Source organism: Carlito syrichta, unplaced genomic scaffold (genome assembly GCF_000164805.1).
Source record: "Carlito syrichta isolate Samal-C Ts95f unplaced genomic scaffold, Tarsius_syrichta-2.0.1 Scaffold304381, whole genome shotgun sequence".
Lineage (NCBI taxonomy): Eukaryota > Metazoa > Chordata > Mammalia > Primates > Tarsiidae > Carlito > Carlito syrichta.
In genome coordinates this window covers 92,364-110,573 of record NW_007248477.1, presented here as the reverse complement: position 1 = coordinate 110,573, position 18,210 = coordinate 92,364, and the positions used below count along the sequence as shown (strand labels likewise).

The 18,210-nt window shown below is 53.2% G+C and overlaps 1 protein-coding gene across 2 annotated transcripts; it reads right to left on the bottom strand.

Annotated features, from left to right (window-relative positions):
* Positions 1 to 904: 904 nt before the first annotated feature.
* Positions 905 to 17,261, bottom strand: GDAP1L1 (ganglioside induced differentiation associated protein 1 like 1). 2 transcript variants are annotated; one of them, XM_008059815.2, is made up of 5 exons: positions 17,017 to 17,261; positions 15,410 to 15,583; positions 10,623 to 10,720; positions 9,869 to 9,983; positions 905 to 1,275 (listed from the first exon to the last, which is right to left on the bottom strand). In XM_008059815.2, exons 1-5 carry the CDS (start codon positions 17,120 to 17,122, stop codon positions 932 to 934), a joined length of 837 nt encoding a protein of 278 aa, XP_008058006.1. In that variant the 5' UTR covers positions 17,123 to 17,261; the 3' UTR covers positions 905 to 931. The 2 variants fall into 2 exon arrangements, with proteins under 2 accessions (XP_008058006.1, XP_021568933.1); XM_021713258.1 differs by lacking the exon at positions 15,410 to 15,583 and having other exon boundaries at positions 17,017 to 17,209.
* Positions 17,262 to 18,210: the final 949 nt, after the last annotated feature.

Genomic DNA, 18,210 nt, shown 5'->3' with positions numbered 1-18,210 from the left:
CCTTCCGAGAGAAGGTCAACATGGCTGTCATGGAAAGTCCCACCCCACAGGGTGGGAAAATTCAACCCAAGGTAGGAAGGGGAGGAAGGCTGCCTTTAGAGGCTCCTATTAAAGCCAAACCAACTGGGTGCAGCGGCTCACACCTGCAATCTCAGTGCTTTGGGAGGCTGAGGCAGGAAGATAACTTGAGGCCAGGAGTTTTGAGACCAGCCTGGGCAACATAGTGAGACTCCCATATTTACCATAATAAAAATTTTAAAAAGCCAAACCAAACACACTGGCCAAGTCAGGAGGGGATGAAGGGGTGAGGTCATGGTGTTGCTCCCAATCACAGCCTGGTTTGTGGGTGCCACTGCCTGGGCTTGAGCCAGTGCTGTCTCAGTCCACGTCCAGGAGAAGCATGGAGCCCCTTCTGATCTTCAGGGGCCTCCCAGGGGGTCTCTGGTTCTCCAGCCCCACCTGGAGTACCGGTTAGAAGAGTCAAGTCTTGATGTTGGCTTTGTCCTGCGGAAGAGTTCCCTGGGTGAGAGGGAAGGGGAGGCGAGGGGTCAGGCCCTCGGAGCCCCCGGCACCTCCCAGAATCTGGCCCTGGAGGATGAAATGGCCTGGGACTCACCTCGGATCCTAACCAGTCCCCACAGTTCCATCTTGAAACCTTGAATCGAAAGAGAAGGCATTCGTGTTTTGTTTGTCTCTCTCTCTCTCTCACTTTCTCTTTCTCTCCGTCAGTAGCGCCGTGGCCTCAAGTCACGGCATCGGCAACATCTACTTCTAAACTATGGAATGTTTTCACACAGACAATAGAATTACGTGGAACAAGGGGTAGGGATGGCTGTCCAAGTGTTCATGAGACAGTGAGTTACTGAGGGCTCGTGGGGAATCACACAGCACAGAGACACCGACAGTCAGACACCAAGCCCCAGGCCTGGCCCTAGATGTATTTTTTCTTGAGGTACCAGTAGGCAAAGTAGCCCATCCCGCCCAGGGAGCCCATGAGGAAGGACGCCCCGAAGAAGGAAGGGGGTTTCCGCTTGACCAGCCGGAATGCATTGGGGATGACAGCCGACAGCAGGGTGGTGTGTATGTCACCCAGGACTTTCCGGAAGGCAAAGCGTCTCTGGACCCTCTCAAAGAAGGACTGCAGGTTGGGCCGGCTGCCATCTTCCCAGTATTTCTTGGACAGTCCCAGGAACTTGAGGCGGTGCAGGGTGGCTCCCAAGAGGACGTCTGCGAGGGTGAAGGCACAGCCACAGAGCCACAGCTCACATTTCTGCCCTAGAGGAGGAGAGACAGGAGGTGGGGGTTCAGCCGCCCCCAGCACTCACTCCCGTTAGCTCCTTTGCCGTCGGCCAGCTGCTGTCGTGTTTCCCGAGAGTCATTCTCGCCCATACAACTCAATGATGTCGGCCATATCCTTATTCTACCTCTATTATTATTTTGTCTTTAAGCCAACTGACTTGATTTCTTTTGGATACAAGGTCTCACTCTGTCGCCCAGGCTGGAGTGCAGTAGTTCGATCATAGCTCACTGCAGCCTCAAACTCCTGGGCACGAGTGATCCTCCTGCCTCACTCAGTCTCCTGAGTGGCTGGGACTACAAGTGTGCGCTACCATGCTCGGCTAATTTTTTAAAAAATCTTTTGTAGAGTGGGGGTAGGGGGAGGTCTCTCTGTGTGGCCCAGGCTGGTCTTGAACTCCTGGCCTTAAATGGTCCTCCCTCCTTGGCCTCCCAAAGTGCTAGGATTACAGGCATAAGCCACCACACCAGCTTCTAATGTGCAAATATATGTATTAAACTCTAGACTCACACATTCAACTGTCCCTTTGACAACTCTGCTGCATTTCAAACTCAACATGTCCAAAACGGAATTCCTGATTGTCACATACCCCCTCCCCCTCTCTCAGTAATGGCATCTCACCGTTCCGGTCAGTACCACCGCGAAGGCGTCTTTCTTTAATCCTCCCATACAATCTGTCATCAAGGCCCATCAGTGTTATCTTCAAAAACACATCTAGAATCTGATGTCACCTCCACTTTACCAACCTATGCAAACAACCTCCTACCTAAGTTGCTACAATGTCCCCTGCAAGATCGCCCTGCCTCTGCCCTTGAGCCCTGGAGTCTATTGTGAGCACAGCAGCCAAAAGAATCCTGTTCAGACTTGTCAGTGTATCTCGCTTCTCTTCTCAGAACCCTCAAAGAAGGTCTCCTGGTGGCCAGAGTAACAGCTGAGCCCATCCAAGCCTCGTGAGGCCTACAAGATCTGGCCTCCAGGTATCTTTCAGACCTCAGATCCTGCTTCTACCCACCTTACTCACTCCTTCAGCCACTACCAGCCTCCTGTGGTTCCTCATGCTGAGCACATTCCCACCACAGGGCCTTTGCACTTGCTGTTGCCTCTGCCTGGAATAGTCTCCCACATAGCCAGAGGGCTCATTCCTCCACCTTCAGGTCTTTGCTCAAACATTATGATCTCAGGGACCTTCACGGACTACCAATTTAAAAATGGAACCCCCCACTCCCAACAGTCACCATCCCCACCCCTGCTTTGTATTCCTTCATAGAACTTGGCACCATGATGGCACTGCCTATTTTACATCTTGACTTTGATTCCATTGTTTGTCATCCTCTGCTCGAGTGGAAGCTCCATGTGGGCAGGGGCTTTGGGCTGTCTTGTTTATAGCTGTATCCCCTGCACCTAGAACTGTGCCTGGCACACAGTAGGTGCTCAAAAAATCCTTACTGACCAACAGATGAATGAAAAAAGAAACTATATCGCCGGATGTGGTGGCTCACACCTGTAATCCCAGCACTTTAGGAGGCTGAGGTAAGAGGATTGCCTGAGTCCTGGGGTTCAAGATCAGCCTGGACAACTTGGCAAGATCGCATCTCTACAATAAAAAAAAAAAAAATTAGCCAGGTGTGGTGGCATGCGCCTGTGGTTCCAGCGACTTGGACGGATCACCTGAGCCCAGCAGGTCGAGGCTGCGGTGGCTGTGAGTGTGCCACTGCACTCTAGCCTGGGTGACAGTGAGACTCCAACTCAAAAAAAAAAAAGAAAGAAAGAAAAGAAACGATATCATCAATCGTATCATTTGCCATGGACTATCTGCAATGATGAAAGTAAGCATAACAGAAACAAACACACGCTATGGAATTCCAGCTGGGTGCTACTACCCACCAGAATCTCTGTGCATTTTTTCTTTAAGAAAGGAGCAGAAACCGTGCTGCCTATTAGTAGTGAACTGGATTTTTAAAAATGTACATATACACGATGAAATATTACACCGCCATAAAGAAGGACAAAATTATAAATTCCACAGCAACCTGGATGGATTTAGAGTCTATCATACTCAGTGATCTGTCACAGAAACAAAGAACAGAGTACCACATGTTCTCACTCATAAGTGGGTCCTGAACATTTATCACCACCAATACTGTGAGAAAGGGATCAGCCAGGGGTGAGAGCACGCATAACACCTGATCCTAAACCAGGGGAAACGAGGACCAATGAGGGGCCCAGACATCACCTGCACGTAGACCCCTTATGTACCTAATCCTGACTTGTACCCTACATCTTTCAAAGAAAATTTTGCTAGGGTGGGAAGGACACACCAGCAACGTGAGGCAAGTCGAGAGCATTTTTTACAAGCTGGGAGGAGTAAAGACACACATGCCTGGGAATGAGTCACTTGTGAGGAGGGATCCCGCAGGGAAGAGTGAGAGACCAGTGACATGGCATCCCTGAGGGGAGAGGTGGGTGGGCACTGGTGCTCTCGAAGGCACTGGTCCTCGCTAGCTCAAGGACTGTTCACCCCTAGTAGCAAGAGGGCGTGTGTGCTTCCGTATGCCATCAAGTCACCATCAAATGTAAGACGCCCACCCAAAAGGAAGAGAGGAGAATTAAGCTATTGTCTGTAAAAACATTCCAATTTATATCTGTCTGGGGATGGGGAGACACCCCTTATCAACAAGGGTGCCTGAACGAAACATATTTGTATACCTAACCCTTAACTGTACCCCACAATACCAAAATAAAAAATATTGATTAATAATTTTTAAAAATTCCAATTTCAGAGATGTTGAGTAAGAAGTGATTTAACAAAGATGCATGGTATATGTGGAGACACGAATACTGGTGGGTGGGAACCAGAGTGATGATCTCTTCCTAATGCCTTGATTTTCTCAGTGACAGACAGAAGTGATCAGTTGCACATGAGGCTGCGGGGCGGCGGCTGGAGGGTCAAGGAGCAAGGAGGCGGTAGCAGGGAGTTATCTGGAGTGGAACAGCAAGCCTGGGCAGCGTCATGGCTGTCTAAGGCAAGTGAACTGAGGTGAGTCCCACCGGCACCTGTGGGTTCACAGGTGCAGGCGCTGAGTGTGTGAAGAGTCGGACTGAGCCAGGTCGAGATTTAGCAAAGCCGGTATAAAGGGCTTTCAAATGCACAGGTGGGAAAGTGATCCCAGTGGTTGGCCAGGGAACCGCTGCTGGGTATGGAGTGGATGAGATGTGATGGGGTGAGGGACAGCGAGAGGAGGCAGGGTCAAGGGGTGGGAGGCCCCAGCTACGACTGCCTGATGCCAACAAGGGAGCAGGTGTGGACGGCTCTCAGAATAGGGCCAGGGGCTGAGCCTGGGACCCTGCAAGGTTTAGATACTGGGCAGCAAGGAAGGGGAAAAGGAAGAACTGGGGAGCAGGAGACACACCCACAGCCCTGGCCATCACAACAGCTCTACCAAGCAGGTGCTGTTATTACCCCCACTTTACAGATGAGGCAATGGAGGCACAGTGAAGTTAAGTAACTTGGTCAAAGCCACACTGCTAGTCAAAGCCACACAGCCACTCGGCAAGGCAGAGCCGAGATTTGAACCCAGGCCATCTGGTTCCAGAGTCTGTGCTTGTAACCCCTCGATCATGCTACCTCTTTCCACAGGCGAATGAGCACGGACGTGGCGTGTATCTCACATACATTCAGGCCCCTTTCAGGAAGTGCACTCTTTCCTTGGGCCTGTGCACATCTGTCCAGCATCTGCATCCTGCCCAGCTCCCTGTCTGCCCATCCAGACCCCTGCGGGTGACTGCACACATGCCGCGGGTATGCGTGCACTTGGGCATCTCACCACGTGGTGTGGGGTCAGCATACGTGGGAGGACAGCATACACCCACATGCGTCTGGCTGCTCACCTCTGCCACACTTATAAGCACATATGTGTGAGTCATTGTTATGGCCACGTCTGTGCCTGTGTCTGTGCCGATAGCCTGCCATGTGTGACCACAAGCCATTACCTGCATTACCTGGTGTGTCACCCTTCGCTGTCTCCTACCCTTCCCCTCTTCTGCCTCCAGTCCTCAGCTCTCTTGGCAAGCCCAGGCCTGGAGAAATCCCAGTGGCCCTTCTCTGGGTCTGCTCATGATGTAGCTGACCAGCTATACTTTAAATTTAGGACTGCAAAGCCCAGGAGAACACTCAGTGCTGCCTGGACCTATTATACGTCTCAAGTGCCTCCGCCCCTGGTGAACCTAGGGGGTATCTTTCCATCTTCTCTCCACACTCCTCTCATGCCCTCCCAAGTCTCTCTCAGCTGATGACGTGGCCTCCTGCTTCGTTAAGGAGACAGCAGCTTCTGGGAAGCCCACATCCCCCCTGCGAAGCCCACAAGCCCACTGGCAGTGCCTCTGCCTCCTGCCATCCTGGATGGCACAGCTGAGAGCCCTGTCCTGTTCCCAGGCCTGCTCTCCTCCACACCTGTCCTTAGGCCACATCGCTTCAGTTTGTCTTTCTGGATCCTCTCTTGCTTTTCCATGCTGTTCTGTACCCCAGAAGCCAGCTTGATGGCTACCCCACCCAGCGGGGCTCATGCCCTCTGGCTCTGTGGCGTTGGGAGAGCTGGGAGCAGAGGTGGGAGAGGAGAGGAGGCCTCAGTGAGGTCGGACTTACTTCCCTCGGCTCCTTCCTGCAGGTCACCACAGCCTGGCAGAGTCCCCGCTAGGTGGCCCTCCTCACAACCTCTGCCCAGGTTCCCAGATCTGCTTTCACCGCCTTGTGGTGTCCCTGCCCTGCCTCTGCCTCCTGTCCACGCCTTTGTAGACAGATCCTTTATTGCGCCCTCTCCGATGTGCCCAGTCTGCGGGTCCCTCTGTTTTCTGCAGACCCTCAGTCTCCAGGGCCTTTGCATGGCTGTCTGCATCATCAATCCCTCCTTCTCCTGCGTCATTTCTACCAGCATGAAAACACACTCATGTGTCCTCTCTCTTCGAACAACTCCTGTCGCCCACGTCCTCCTCAGCACTCCCTTCTCTGTGCCCCTCCACACTCCTCCATTCCAATCTGGTTTTCACCCCACATTCCAGTAAAGCTGCTCTCGGTCATGGCCAACATCCATGGCACAAAACCCAAGGAACACTTCCCTCTCCGGGTTGACTCAGTCTTCCATCAGTATTTGACACCATTCTGCCTACTGAACACACAGTCCTTTTTTGGCTCCCATGACATGACAGTCCTTCTGCCTCCCTGGCCGCTCCTCAGCTGGCCATGCCAGCTCCTTCACCTTTACTTCCCCCCTCCCCACGATGGGCGAACTCGGGGCAGCTGTAGTGGTTTTAAGGTACGCCCACAAACTACTTGATATACTCCTCCCTTCAGTGAAGCCCAATTCCTGCACCCCCCCACCCCGCCCTGAGTAAGGGCTGTATTTCGTGACTTCTAATGACCGACAGGGCAGAGTGCCTTCCAACGGTAGGTCACAGAAGACACAGGGCATCTGCTTCCTCTTTCTCCGGGATCCCTGCTCAGGGAAAGTCACTGCCATGCTGTCGAGAAACCCACACAGCCTACTGAGAGGTCCGTGTGGTGAGGACTGTCTCCTGTCAAGAGCCAGTGGGAGCTGAGGCCTCAGTTAACAACCACGTGAATGAGCCAGCTTGGAAGTGGCTCCTCCAGCCCCGGTCAAGCCTTCAGATGACTGCAGCCCCAGCTGACAGCTTGACTGCACCCAGGTCCACAACCCTAAATCAGAGCCACCCAGCGAAGCTACTCCGGCATTCCTGACCCCCGAAAAATGTGTGACGCTATTCAAACGTAAGCCCCTAAGGTTGGGAGCAGAAGATAACAAACACAGCTGGTCTTGGTTCCTTTCTTTGTCTCTTTCCACACTTGCACCAGATGAAGCTTCCCATTATCTGGCTTCAACCACCACGTGTAGGCTAAGCACTCCCACATTTCCATCTTCAGGTCCTGACTTCTCCGTTGAGAATTAGGCTAGTCCTCTCATGGCTTACGTGGCATCCTCTCTTGGAAGCGTCAAAGGCATCTCAAATACACTGTTTCCCAAATGGAACTCTCAGACTCCCCTGCCCGTGTCAGGAAACGGTACTGTTTCAGGCCCAAACCCCAGGGGTCATCTTTGGCTCCTCTTTTCTTCATCCTTACCCTCATGCAACTTCCTGTCCACTTCATTTCCAAACGACTTTCAAGTCCCTTCACACCTTGCCATCTCACCCCAACACCCCATCTCCTCCAACATCCCATTCCAACACCCCATCACCACCACCTCCTGCCCAGGTGGCTGTTGCGGCCTCCCCCTCTGTCTCCCTGGAAGCCATTTTCACACAGTAGCAGAGAACCCCTCAGGGTGATGCCAGACCACCTCAGTCCGTGTATATTGCAAAATGGCCACCCCTTGGCAATATGGCTTTGCTGCTCCTGCCACTGAGAGGAGGAGTTAAATCCTTCGTCTGGGCTTTGCCACATCACTCGCTTGAGCCCATGGGACTTCAGTAAATGCGACACAAATAGAGGCTCAAAGGGGCTTTGCATACTGGAGCTTGCTCTCTTGTTGTTCCTGGGATCCTGCCTCCAACACCATGTGAGCAAGCTTGCATGATGAGCCACACGTGATGCAGTCCCCTCCACTGGCCCTGCTGACAGCCAGCCAGCCACAGGTAAGCCAGGAAGGCCAGCGGACTGCCCCCAGCCACAAATGCAGGAGTGGAGTCAGCCGTCCCCATGGGGGCCAGAGAAAAGCTGTCCCAGCTGAGCTCAGCCCAGGCCACCAAGCCACAAATCATGAACCAATGAAAGGTTCTTTTTAGAAGGCACACACACTCCAGCCTGGGGGACAGAGTGAGATTCCAACTCAAGGAAAAAAAAAAAGGCACGCAGATTTGGAATGGTTTGTTATGAAGCAAAAACCGAGACATTCCCCTTCTCAAAACCCTCCAGAGGTCCCACTGTGCTTAGCATACAATTTAAACCACGAGTCTGATGCCTGTGATTCCCCCTTATCCCCTCCAGCTCTCTCCAGTCTCCCGCTTTAGGGTGTCCTTCATCTAGGTTGCACCTCCTCTGGTTCTTCACCAGGTCCTTCTCACCCTTCACGTCACACTGTAACTGTCACCTTTTCAGGGACACTTTTCCCAATGTGTTCTGATCATTTTACTCTTTATACTTATGCTTACCACTGTTGGTAACTCTATGCTTCTTCATGCAATGACTTGACTCACGCCCCTGCCTCTCCAAGACTGTAAACCCCACAAGAATGAGAACAATGTCTGGGTTTTGCTCGTGATTTTATCCCCAGGACCTAGTACCTAGTAGGTGTTCAGTCAATATTTGAATACATGAATGGCATTATTTTTAAAACGGCCACTTCTAGAATGTTTTATCTGGAGCCAGGCACCGTGTAAAGTGCTCAGTATCTACCATCTTGACAAATCCCACAATGAGCCGTGAGCTAGGGTCTACTATTATCCACATTTTGCAGGTGAACACAGAGGGGTGAAGTGAACTCTGCAAGGAATCTGTAACAATGTTACCTGGCTCCACTCAAGGGGTCTTAATTGTGACGATTTAATACCTCCCAACCCTGGGCTTTGCCCACAGGGGAGAAGTGGAGGGTGTGAGCACTCCCCCAAGGCAGGCTCAGGGGCACCCCAGTGGGTGAATGAGTAACAGAGGTCTTGTCACTCATTAAAAACCCAGAGCTACCTCCCCGGGGCCTCTGCTGCCTCCTTCAGCCCCAGAGGAATACAAAAACTGTCCACACCTCTCCATCATAACAACTGCAACCATCCAGCCATGTGACAGTGCAATGCTGCCTAGTTCTGGGATACCTCAGGACAGGGTCGGCAGCAGCTGCCTGCCTAGGAATCCCCCAGGAATGTGTGTCCACAGCTGTTCCAGGACCATCCACTCTGGTCTCCCTCCAGGTCAGACCCTACGTCTCCCTTGAGCACAATCTTTCTGCCACTTCCATGCAGTGTGCCGGGCATGGTGCTAAGTCCCTTGCATGCATTTTCTTCCTGATCCACCCACCAGCCCTGGGAAGCAGGTGCTCATCTTATCTGACAAACAGGAAAGAACCCAGAAATAGTGCCTAAGAACTCAGATTCCAGGAGCCAGAGTTTGAATCCAGATTCCACCAGTTCTATCTGTGTGAACTTGGAAAAGTTACTGAGCCTTTCTGTGCCTCAGTTTCCTTATTTGTTAAGTGGGATCACTAATGTCACCCACCTCTTAAGGTTGTTGTGGGGATTAAGTGAATTGATATCTGTGAAACTCTTATAACAGTGCCTGACGCACAGGAAGTGTTAAATATGTACATTTTTGTGGGCTGAATTGTCTCCTTTCCCTAAAAAATTTACACTTGAAGTTCTAAGGCCCATATCTCAGAACGTGACTGCATTTGGAGATGAGACCTTTAAAGGGGAGATTACGTTAACATGAGGGTGTTAGGGGGTCCTAATTCTGACTGCTATGCTTATAAGAGAAAATTTGGATACACAAAGACACCAGGAGCGCTCAGCAGAGAGGCCAGACCATGTGAGGACACAGCAAGGAAGCCCCGCCTCCCCGGGGCTGGCACCCACCCGCGTTCTCCAGCTTCCTCTTCTCCAGCTCTGCCTCGATCTGGTCCAGCACCATGGCCAACTCCCCGAGAATCTTCTTCAGGTAGCTCACATCATCGTGCTCCAAGATCTTGGCCTGGGGGAGGGACAGGTGAGAGCCAGAGAGGCAGAGGTGTTGGCCAGGATGTCCGGGATGGCTTGCTAAGCCCCTTCTGCACACCCAGCCCCCAAGTACCCCCAAAGGCATAGGATGCCCACAGCCGCAGAACATCCTCCTCTGCTCACCACAGTCCCATGGCTCACAGCTGCCCCTTCCCTGAGAATTGCTCTCGGCCCAGAAATGCTTGGGCGGTGACTCCTCCCACCTCCTCCAGATGATCTGTAGCAATAACTGGCTGATCCACGGTATAAAATGTGGCCCCTCACCTCAAGATGCCAGTTATGCTCCAGAGCTTCCTGCGGGGCAGGTGAGGTTTGGCCACGCCCTCCTCCCACCCCCTCCCATCCTTCCTGGGCTCCTCTCAAGCTCTCCCTCATCACTTCCTCATCTCATACAATGCTCTCCTTCTAGGGACACAATCTAAGGCATGGGGAAACTGAGGCCCCAGGCAGCAGTGCCTGAGGTCAAATAGCCAGTCAATGGCAGAGGAGATAGGACCAGAAAAGTAAGCCAGGGTTTCTCTATCTCAGATCATCAGCTAATCCTCTGCTTAGAACCAGCTTCTCCAGTGGCTCCTTTCCACAGGAAGATGGCGGGCAAGCCAGAGGCACTCACCATGAGTTTCTTCTGTTTAGAAAGGTAGGGCTCGGAGAGCTGGGGCCCCTCCTCGTGGTCCAGCTTCATGAGGTCTGTGGTGGCGTTGGCTAAATGTCCTGGGGAGAGAACAGGAAAGGTCCCATCCCTCTGGTACCTTGCACCTTCCCCACCACTTCCCTCACACGACTTAAGGGAGGTCAGAGAAGTAACAACGTCAACAGTTGACACTCGGTGCAGTGCAGGCTGTGATGATGCATGAGATGCCAGGTGTCCTAGGCTCAGACTAGTGGCATATAAAGAACTCTCCGGGTCTGGCATGGTGGCTCATGCCTGTAATCCCAGGACTTTGTGAGGCCAAGGCAGAAAGATCACTTGAGGCCAGGAGTTTAAGACCAGCCTGGGCAATATAACAAGACCCCATCTCTGCAGAAAGTTAAAAAAAAAAAAAAAAAGCTGAGTGTGGTGGTGCATGCCTGTAGTTCCAGCTACTCAAGAGGCTGAGGCAGAAGGATCGCCTGAGTCCAAGAGGTCATGGCTGCAGTAAGCTGTGATCATGCCACTGCACTCCAGCTTGGGCAACACAGTGAGACCCTAACTCAAAATAAAATAAAATAAAATAAAACTCTCAACACAGCATGAGGGATCGATCTGTATGGAGGAATGAACATAATGTGGAGTGATCCAGGGAGTTGCCTGCCTGGTTGCAGGGGCTGAAGAAACCTCACTGGGGAGGAGACTCTGCCCTTGAGGAAGAGTAGGAGATGCGAGGAATGACAGGCCCCAGAAGTTGGCCTCATCATCACCCCTGCCTCACCTGCTTCTCCCCCTGCGTTATCCCCTGCCCCCAAAGCCAAGGCCTGGGACTTGTCCTCAACCTCTGCCCTGACGTCACACCAGTCTCTGGTCCTGTTGCTTCTGCCTTCTCGATGTTTCTCGTATTTTCTCCCCCACTCAACCCTGTGGCCATCTCTGCATTCACATCCCCATTCACCTCTCACCTGGATGATTTTCACCCATGCGCTGACAGAGATGTCTTTCCCAAGCCCACAGTCAACCATACCACTCCCTGCTGAAAACTCATCCCTGGCTGCTCACCACCCTCAGATCACATTCACGCTCCTGGCGTAACTTCAAAGAGCCCGTGGGACCCTTCTCCTCTCCCTCCTTCCTAACTGTCCTGAGTTTCCCCAGCTGTCCCTGTCCCTGGATGCTGCACTTCAGCCACTCCAGATGCTCGCTGATTCCTTAATGGATCAGACCGTTTCAAACTTTCAGGCCTTTTCTTTCATGGTTTCTTCCTCCTGGAACAGCTTTATCTTCTATTCCTGAAAACCTGTCGGCATCTAGCTGAAGATCGCCTCCTCCATGAAGCCCTTCTTAATCCTTTAGGAGCTCTGATCACTCAATGCCTTGGTTCCCCAGGGTACACTCTATGGCCTTCTGCCAGGGAATGCTGACACACTCACCAGGGCTGCCACTACACAGCTCCATGAACTCTGTTGTCTATGTGGAAAGTGTCCTTCTGGACTTGTGCAGTGCACAACACGTACTGCTTGCTGGCATGGAGATTTTGGTGGTAATGTGGCTACCTCTGGGTATATACATCTCCCTTTACAACTTGAGCTTCTGGAGAACAGTGGCTAAATTAGATTCATCTTTGTTCCCTTAAAACACAGCACAGGCCAGGTGTGATGGCTCACATCTGTAATCCCAGCCCTTTGGGAGGCTGAGGTGGAAGTATTGCTTGAGCCCAGGAGTTCGAGACCAGCCTGGAAAACACAGCAAGACCCTGTCTTTACAAAACAAAACAAAACAAAAACAAAGCAGAAAACTAGAAAACACGGTGGCATGTGCCTGTAGTCCCAGCTATTCAGGAGGCTGATGAGGGAGGATCATCTGAGCCCAGGGGTCAAGGCTGTGGTGAGTCATAATTGTGTCACTGTACTCTAGCCTGGGCAACAGAGTGAGACCCCGACCCCCACGCCCCAAATAAATAAATAAATAAACACAGCACAGGCTTGGCATAGAGCAGGGGCTCAGTGAATATTGAATGAATGAATGGAATGAGAGAGTGAAAGTGACTGCAGTTATTTAGTTTCTGTTCCCTGAGTTTTCACCATCTGCCACCCCATCTCCTGGCTTGATATAAATCCCGGCAAACACGCCCAACTCTTTCATCTTTGGGACTATGTTAAGTCTCATTGATGCTTTATGAATGTGAAGGTCAAGGACGGCATCTTCTTTCTTGCCAGTCTCCCGGGGCCCTGCTTAGATGCCAGGGGACAGGCCAGGCCAGAGAAGACCTTGGACTGATTGGGGGCTGCTGCAGGCTGCTTCTGCTCCCTCTGCACCCTGGGAGTCCCCAGCCCCCCTACTCCCAACCCTCGAGCTGGACTGGAACCTCAGGGCCTGCCTGCCTCCTCAGAGGCCTACTCTGGACTCCTGCTAGCTTCTAGCCACCTCAAAATGGCTCAGAACAGCACTGGGGGAAGCACATCTGGCCTCAAGAAGCACTTAAGGACTGCCCCAGCCCTAGGCAGGCCTCACCCTCACTCAGCCCTGTCAGAGAGAGGCCTGATCGCCATCCTTCCCTTGGGGAGTGATCTTTGGGAAGTCAGTGTTTCTCCACAGCTCTTTGGAGTCAGTCCCAGTTCTGCACAACCTCCTCCCCATACTCACACCATAAGTGTTCTCACCCCTCATTGGCTACACCCCAACCACAGGGAACTTCCTTCCGGTCCCCAGACCCCACCGCCCTGTGCTGCCCCCGGGCCTGAAATGATTATGCATCTTCTTCCCCTTCTACCTGCTGTTCGTGTCCGGATGCTGCTGCAACTCGGAAGCCTGTCTCGACCCCAGAGGCTGCGGTGGGCATCGTCTGTGGCGTCACAGACTCCCTGCTGCCTCGCTGACAACTCTGATGGGTACTAGACGCGAAATGTCTCCACAAATTCCCTTTGAACAGGTTATACGTGCACACGTGTTACAAATTCAAACTGCACAGATGACTTTTCGGGAAAGCAAATCCCTCGTTTCTCCGGTCATGGTCCCTTAGTTCCGCTCCCCAAAGGCACATGCTATTGGCAGCTTCTTGCACATCCTTTCAGAAATGCTCCTTGCGGCCCAAGCACCTGTGCTCCTTTGAACTCTCACTGAAGTGCATTAGTGGTAGCACACTTGATGGTGGTTTTTCGTTTTTGGTTTTGCCCTTTACTTTTTTCCACTCCCTAGTATATCTTAGGGAACATTCTACGTGGCTATTATTTTGTAAACACCTGCCCAACAGCCCACTGCATGGGAGTACCCCGAACTTATTTACCCAGTCCCCAGTTTGTGGACAGCTGGGCTATTTCCAGTGATATTCTTCCTATTCCATGCTGCAGTGAGCATTTTTGCACATATTTTTTGGGGCCCACGTCCAAGTGTGACTGCAGGTTCATGTCCAAGGTGTGGGCCTTCTTATGTTTGACATGGAGTGCCAGACTGTCCTCCCGATAGCTTGATCATATTCACTTAGTCCTGCACTGTAATGACCTGGTGACTTGTCCTTCTATCCATGGAACTGTGACCCTGGATGGCAGAAGCGATACTTCTCTCTCCCTCTGTCCCTGGTCCCCTGCCCAGGGCCTTATAAGTGTTACTGAGAGCAAGACTGTATAGATAAATCCGGAGTAATGTTCAGTAGGATTCTAAAAAGACAGGACTGAGTTCCACAATCCGAGATCACCCCTTGCCTTTGAACACCAGTCTCATTTCTTTGAGGAGGAGAAAGCGAGCAACTGATTATATACTAAGAATCTTCCCACCTCTTCTAGCTGTGGGACCCCATGGTGTCTGTATGGAGCCTGGACTGTAAACAGTTGTTTATGGGCCACCTGATTTAAGCCAACACCCATTCACTGGATGCTGGACACAAAAGGATGGATTAGGCTGTGGGCACGTCCAGGCTGGCAGTTAGGACGGTATGGGGTGACCTTGAATTGGAAATCAGACTCCACTGGGGAACTGAACAGTCTTCCTTGGTAACCCCAACCCTGAGGTCACTCAGTGCCCTTGGCTGACAGCCACAACTTCTCTCCGAGTCCCTCCCCTCTAAGCCCAAACTCCCTTGGGGAGAATGAGCTCTGGAGAAAAGACAGCCCCATAGTCCCTGTGTGGAACATCAGGACAAGAGTCGGGGCAGGGGAGGGGAATGAGAGAGAAACTGGCAGGGAGGGAGAGAGACATATTCAGATAGAAATAGCATGAACGAGATGGAAGGCCAGAAAAAGAGGGAGATAAAGTAAGCAAGAGGCAGAGAGAGAAAAAGAGAGCAAGTGACAGAGAAAGACAGACAGAGGAGAGACCGTCAGAGGGACAGAGAAAGAGACAGAGAGAGAGACAGAGAGCAGAAGGACAGAGAGATAGAGACAGAGACAAAAGGAAAGAGAGAGCAACAGAGAGAGAGAGAGAGAGAGAGAGACAGAGACAGAGGACTAGAAAGAGAAACAGCAGAGAGAGAGAGAGAGAGAGAGAGAGAGAGAGAGAGAGAGAGAGAGTAGAGAGAGACAGAGAGACAGAGAGAGGGACAAGAAGATAAAGCCGGAGGTAGCTGGTAGACAGAGAGATCAGCAGAGGGAGAGACACACCTCAGGCACACAGAGAAGCAGGACCTAGAAGGCGAGAGGGGGAGACGAGGAAGAAGGGAAGCCCCGGTCAGAGAGGTCCAGGAGTGGGGAGACACGTGCCTGAGAGAGGACTCCCTGGAAAGGGAGGAGGGGGCAAGGAAGAGGCTCGCAAAAGGGCTCTGGGCACCCGGCACTCACTGCGGATCTCGGCCGTGGCGTACTTGGGGATCATGGAGTCAGTGGTGAGCTCGGGGTGCAAGATGCAGCCGTGCGTGTAGGCGTCCATGGGCAGCGCGTCCAGCAGCTCTCGGTACTGCAGCACCCGCGCGTGTTGTGGGCTGCCCGCCTCGGGCATCAGGGCCACCACGTGCTCTGCGGGCACCACCAGGGCTGGGCCAGGCTGCAGAGGGCCCTGCCTCGGCCCCTGCCCCCAGAATCCCTAAACCCCGGGATGTCTCAGCCCCGCAGTCCCTGGCATTCCTGGAGCTCGACTGCTGGTGACAGGGATCTTAGTGGTCACTGCCTGCCTCTCCTCTGCCAAGCTGTCCCCCTGAGGGGGCAGATGTGTTGCTAGGAGGGGTCTGGGCCCAGTGTTGGGGGTTTCAAGAGTCCCCGGCAACTGGGATAACCAACAGTTAAGTCTCCTTGACTCTTAAACATCGGCAGCTCATTCCCGTTCTCTAAGACCATACACGTCTGGGCCCTGTCCACTCTTGAGAAAGTCAGAGCCTCAGGGTGGGCAGTGAGTGCCTGAGCCCGAGGAATTCCTATGGGAGGGAGAGGACAGAGTTCAGTGGGTCCTGGGGTGTCTGGGGTCTGCAGGTTCCTGGGGTGTCTGGGCTCATTCCTATCTAGGGGTTTCTGGGTATCTGAGCCCTGCCTGGGTCTGTGGGGTTCTGGAGTATGTGGGCTGCCTGTGTCTGTGGGACTCTGGGGTGTCTGGGCCCCGCTGGTGTTTGTGGGGCCCTGGGGAGTCTGGGCCATGCCTGGGTCTGTGGGGCCCTGGGGGGTCTGGGCCCTGACTGGGTCTGTAGGCTCTGGGGTATCTGGGCCCTGCCTGGGACTGTGGGGTTCTGGGGTATTTGGGTCCTACTGGTATCTTGGGGCCCTGGGGTATCTGGGCCCTGCCTGGGTCTGTGGGACTCTGGGATATCTGGGCCCCACCTGAGTCTGTGGGGCTCAGAGATGTCTGGTTCCTACCTGGGTCTGTGGAGCTCTGGGGTGTTTGGGTCCTGCCTGGGTCTGAGTGGCTCTGCGTGTCTGGGCCCTACCTGAGTCCTGGGTCTGTGGGCTTCTGGGATACCTGGGCTCTGCCTGAGTCTATGAGATTCTGGGGTGCCTGGGCCCTGTCTGGGTCTGTGGGGGTCTGGAATGCCTAGCACCCTGTCTGTGGGTTTCTGGGGGGAATCCATGGCCCTGAGGAGGCTGGGCTCTGCCCTTGCCCTGGGACACCCAGGAGGTCTGGGTCCTGCCTGTGGAGACCTGCTCATGTCTAAGGGGCTCCCGCAGGTCTGGACCTGCCTGTGACTCCAGAGTTTCTTGGGAAAGGAGGCTTTAGCCCCAGTGCTCTAGGGAATGTCTGGGCTGGCCCTAGAGTACTGGAGAGGGTGGTCCTCTGGGATCCCTGGGGCCCTCTGACCGTGCCTGTGGCACTGTGGCTCCAGAGGGCAACGGAGCCCTGCCTGCAGCCCTGGGCTCCTCTGGGGGAGGTTGGGCCTTGCCCAGGGCCCCATGGACTTTCCCAGGCTTCCCGAGGGCTGGGGCCCCTGCCCGCCGGCGGGGTCCGGGGAGGGGTGCAGCCGTACCTCCCGTGAAGGTGCGCTCCACGTAGTCGATGATCTGGTCGTAGTCGCTGATGATGTTGTCACGGTGGATGATGACGGGCACCTCCTCGCCCAGGTTGAGCCGCATGAACCAGGGCTCCTTGTGCTCGCTCTGTGGCAGGCTCACGTCCCGCTCCTCACACGCCAGGCCCTTCTCGGCAATCACCAGCCGCACCTGCAGGCGCCAGGGTCAGAGCGGGGAAGGCGGGCGGACACGGGGACACTCTGCCCAGGCGGGCTGGGGGGTGTGGGGAGGGAGGTCAGAGATCACACACAGGAGGGCACACGGTTGCTTTTAGCCCGTTCTTGGGCGCCTGGTGGGGGGGTCATCTCCCAGGGGCATGTGCCTGGTGGGAAGGGGGCTGGGCTTCCAGCCGGCCACAACTGGACTCCTGGCTGTGTGCGTGGGGATGAATTCCTTAAACGGCCTGAGTCTCTGCTCCTTTCTTTTCTTTTCTTTTTGACAGGGTCTTGCTGTCTCCCAGGCTGGAATGCATTAGAGCAATCTTAGCTCACTGCAGCCTCGCAGTACATGGGCTAAAGCAATCCTCCTCTCACTTTGGCCTCCCAAAGCATGAGGATCACAGGCGTGACACTGCTCCTGGCCTTGCTCCTGTTTCCTTATTTACAAAATAGAAGTATTCATAGCATCAATCCAGGGTCTGGGCCATAGCTGACTCTCCAGTTCATAACGATCATTACCATGATTGGGCACCCAGCCTGGCCTCGAGGGGTAGGACTGGCCAGGAAATTCACAGAAATTCTTATCATCATCATTATCAACAGTCAAATCTCCCAAATTATTTGGGGGTCCAAAATGAGATGAAGATAATTTGCAAACATTGGTTGAGCCCTTTATTGTCCCCAAACACCCTCTCTGATTGCCTGGTTGGTTGCTTACAACAACCCCCCAGAGGAGGGCAGAACAGGGAGTATTTCTATTTTTCTTGACGAGAAAACTAAAGTTCCAGGGTGGGCAAGTAACTTACTTAAAGTCACACAGCAATTTAGCAGTAGATTTAAAACTGGAGGTAGGGTAACCCCCTCAGTTCCCCTTTCACTGTGGGAGCTTTTCTGTCCTCTTAATAAATCCTGCTTTTAAAAAAAAAAACTGAGCCGGGCTCGGTGACTCAGTCTGTAATCCCGCGCCTTTGGGAGGCTGAGGTGAGTGGATTG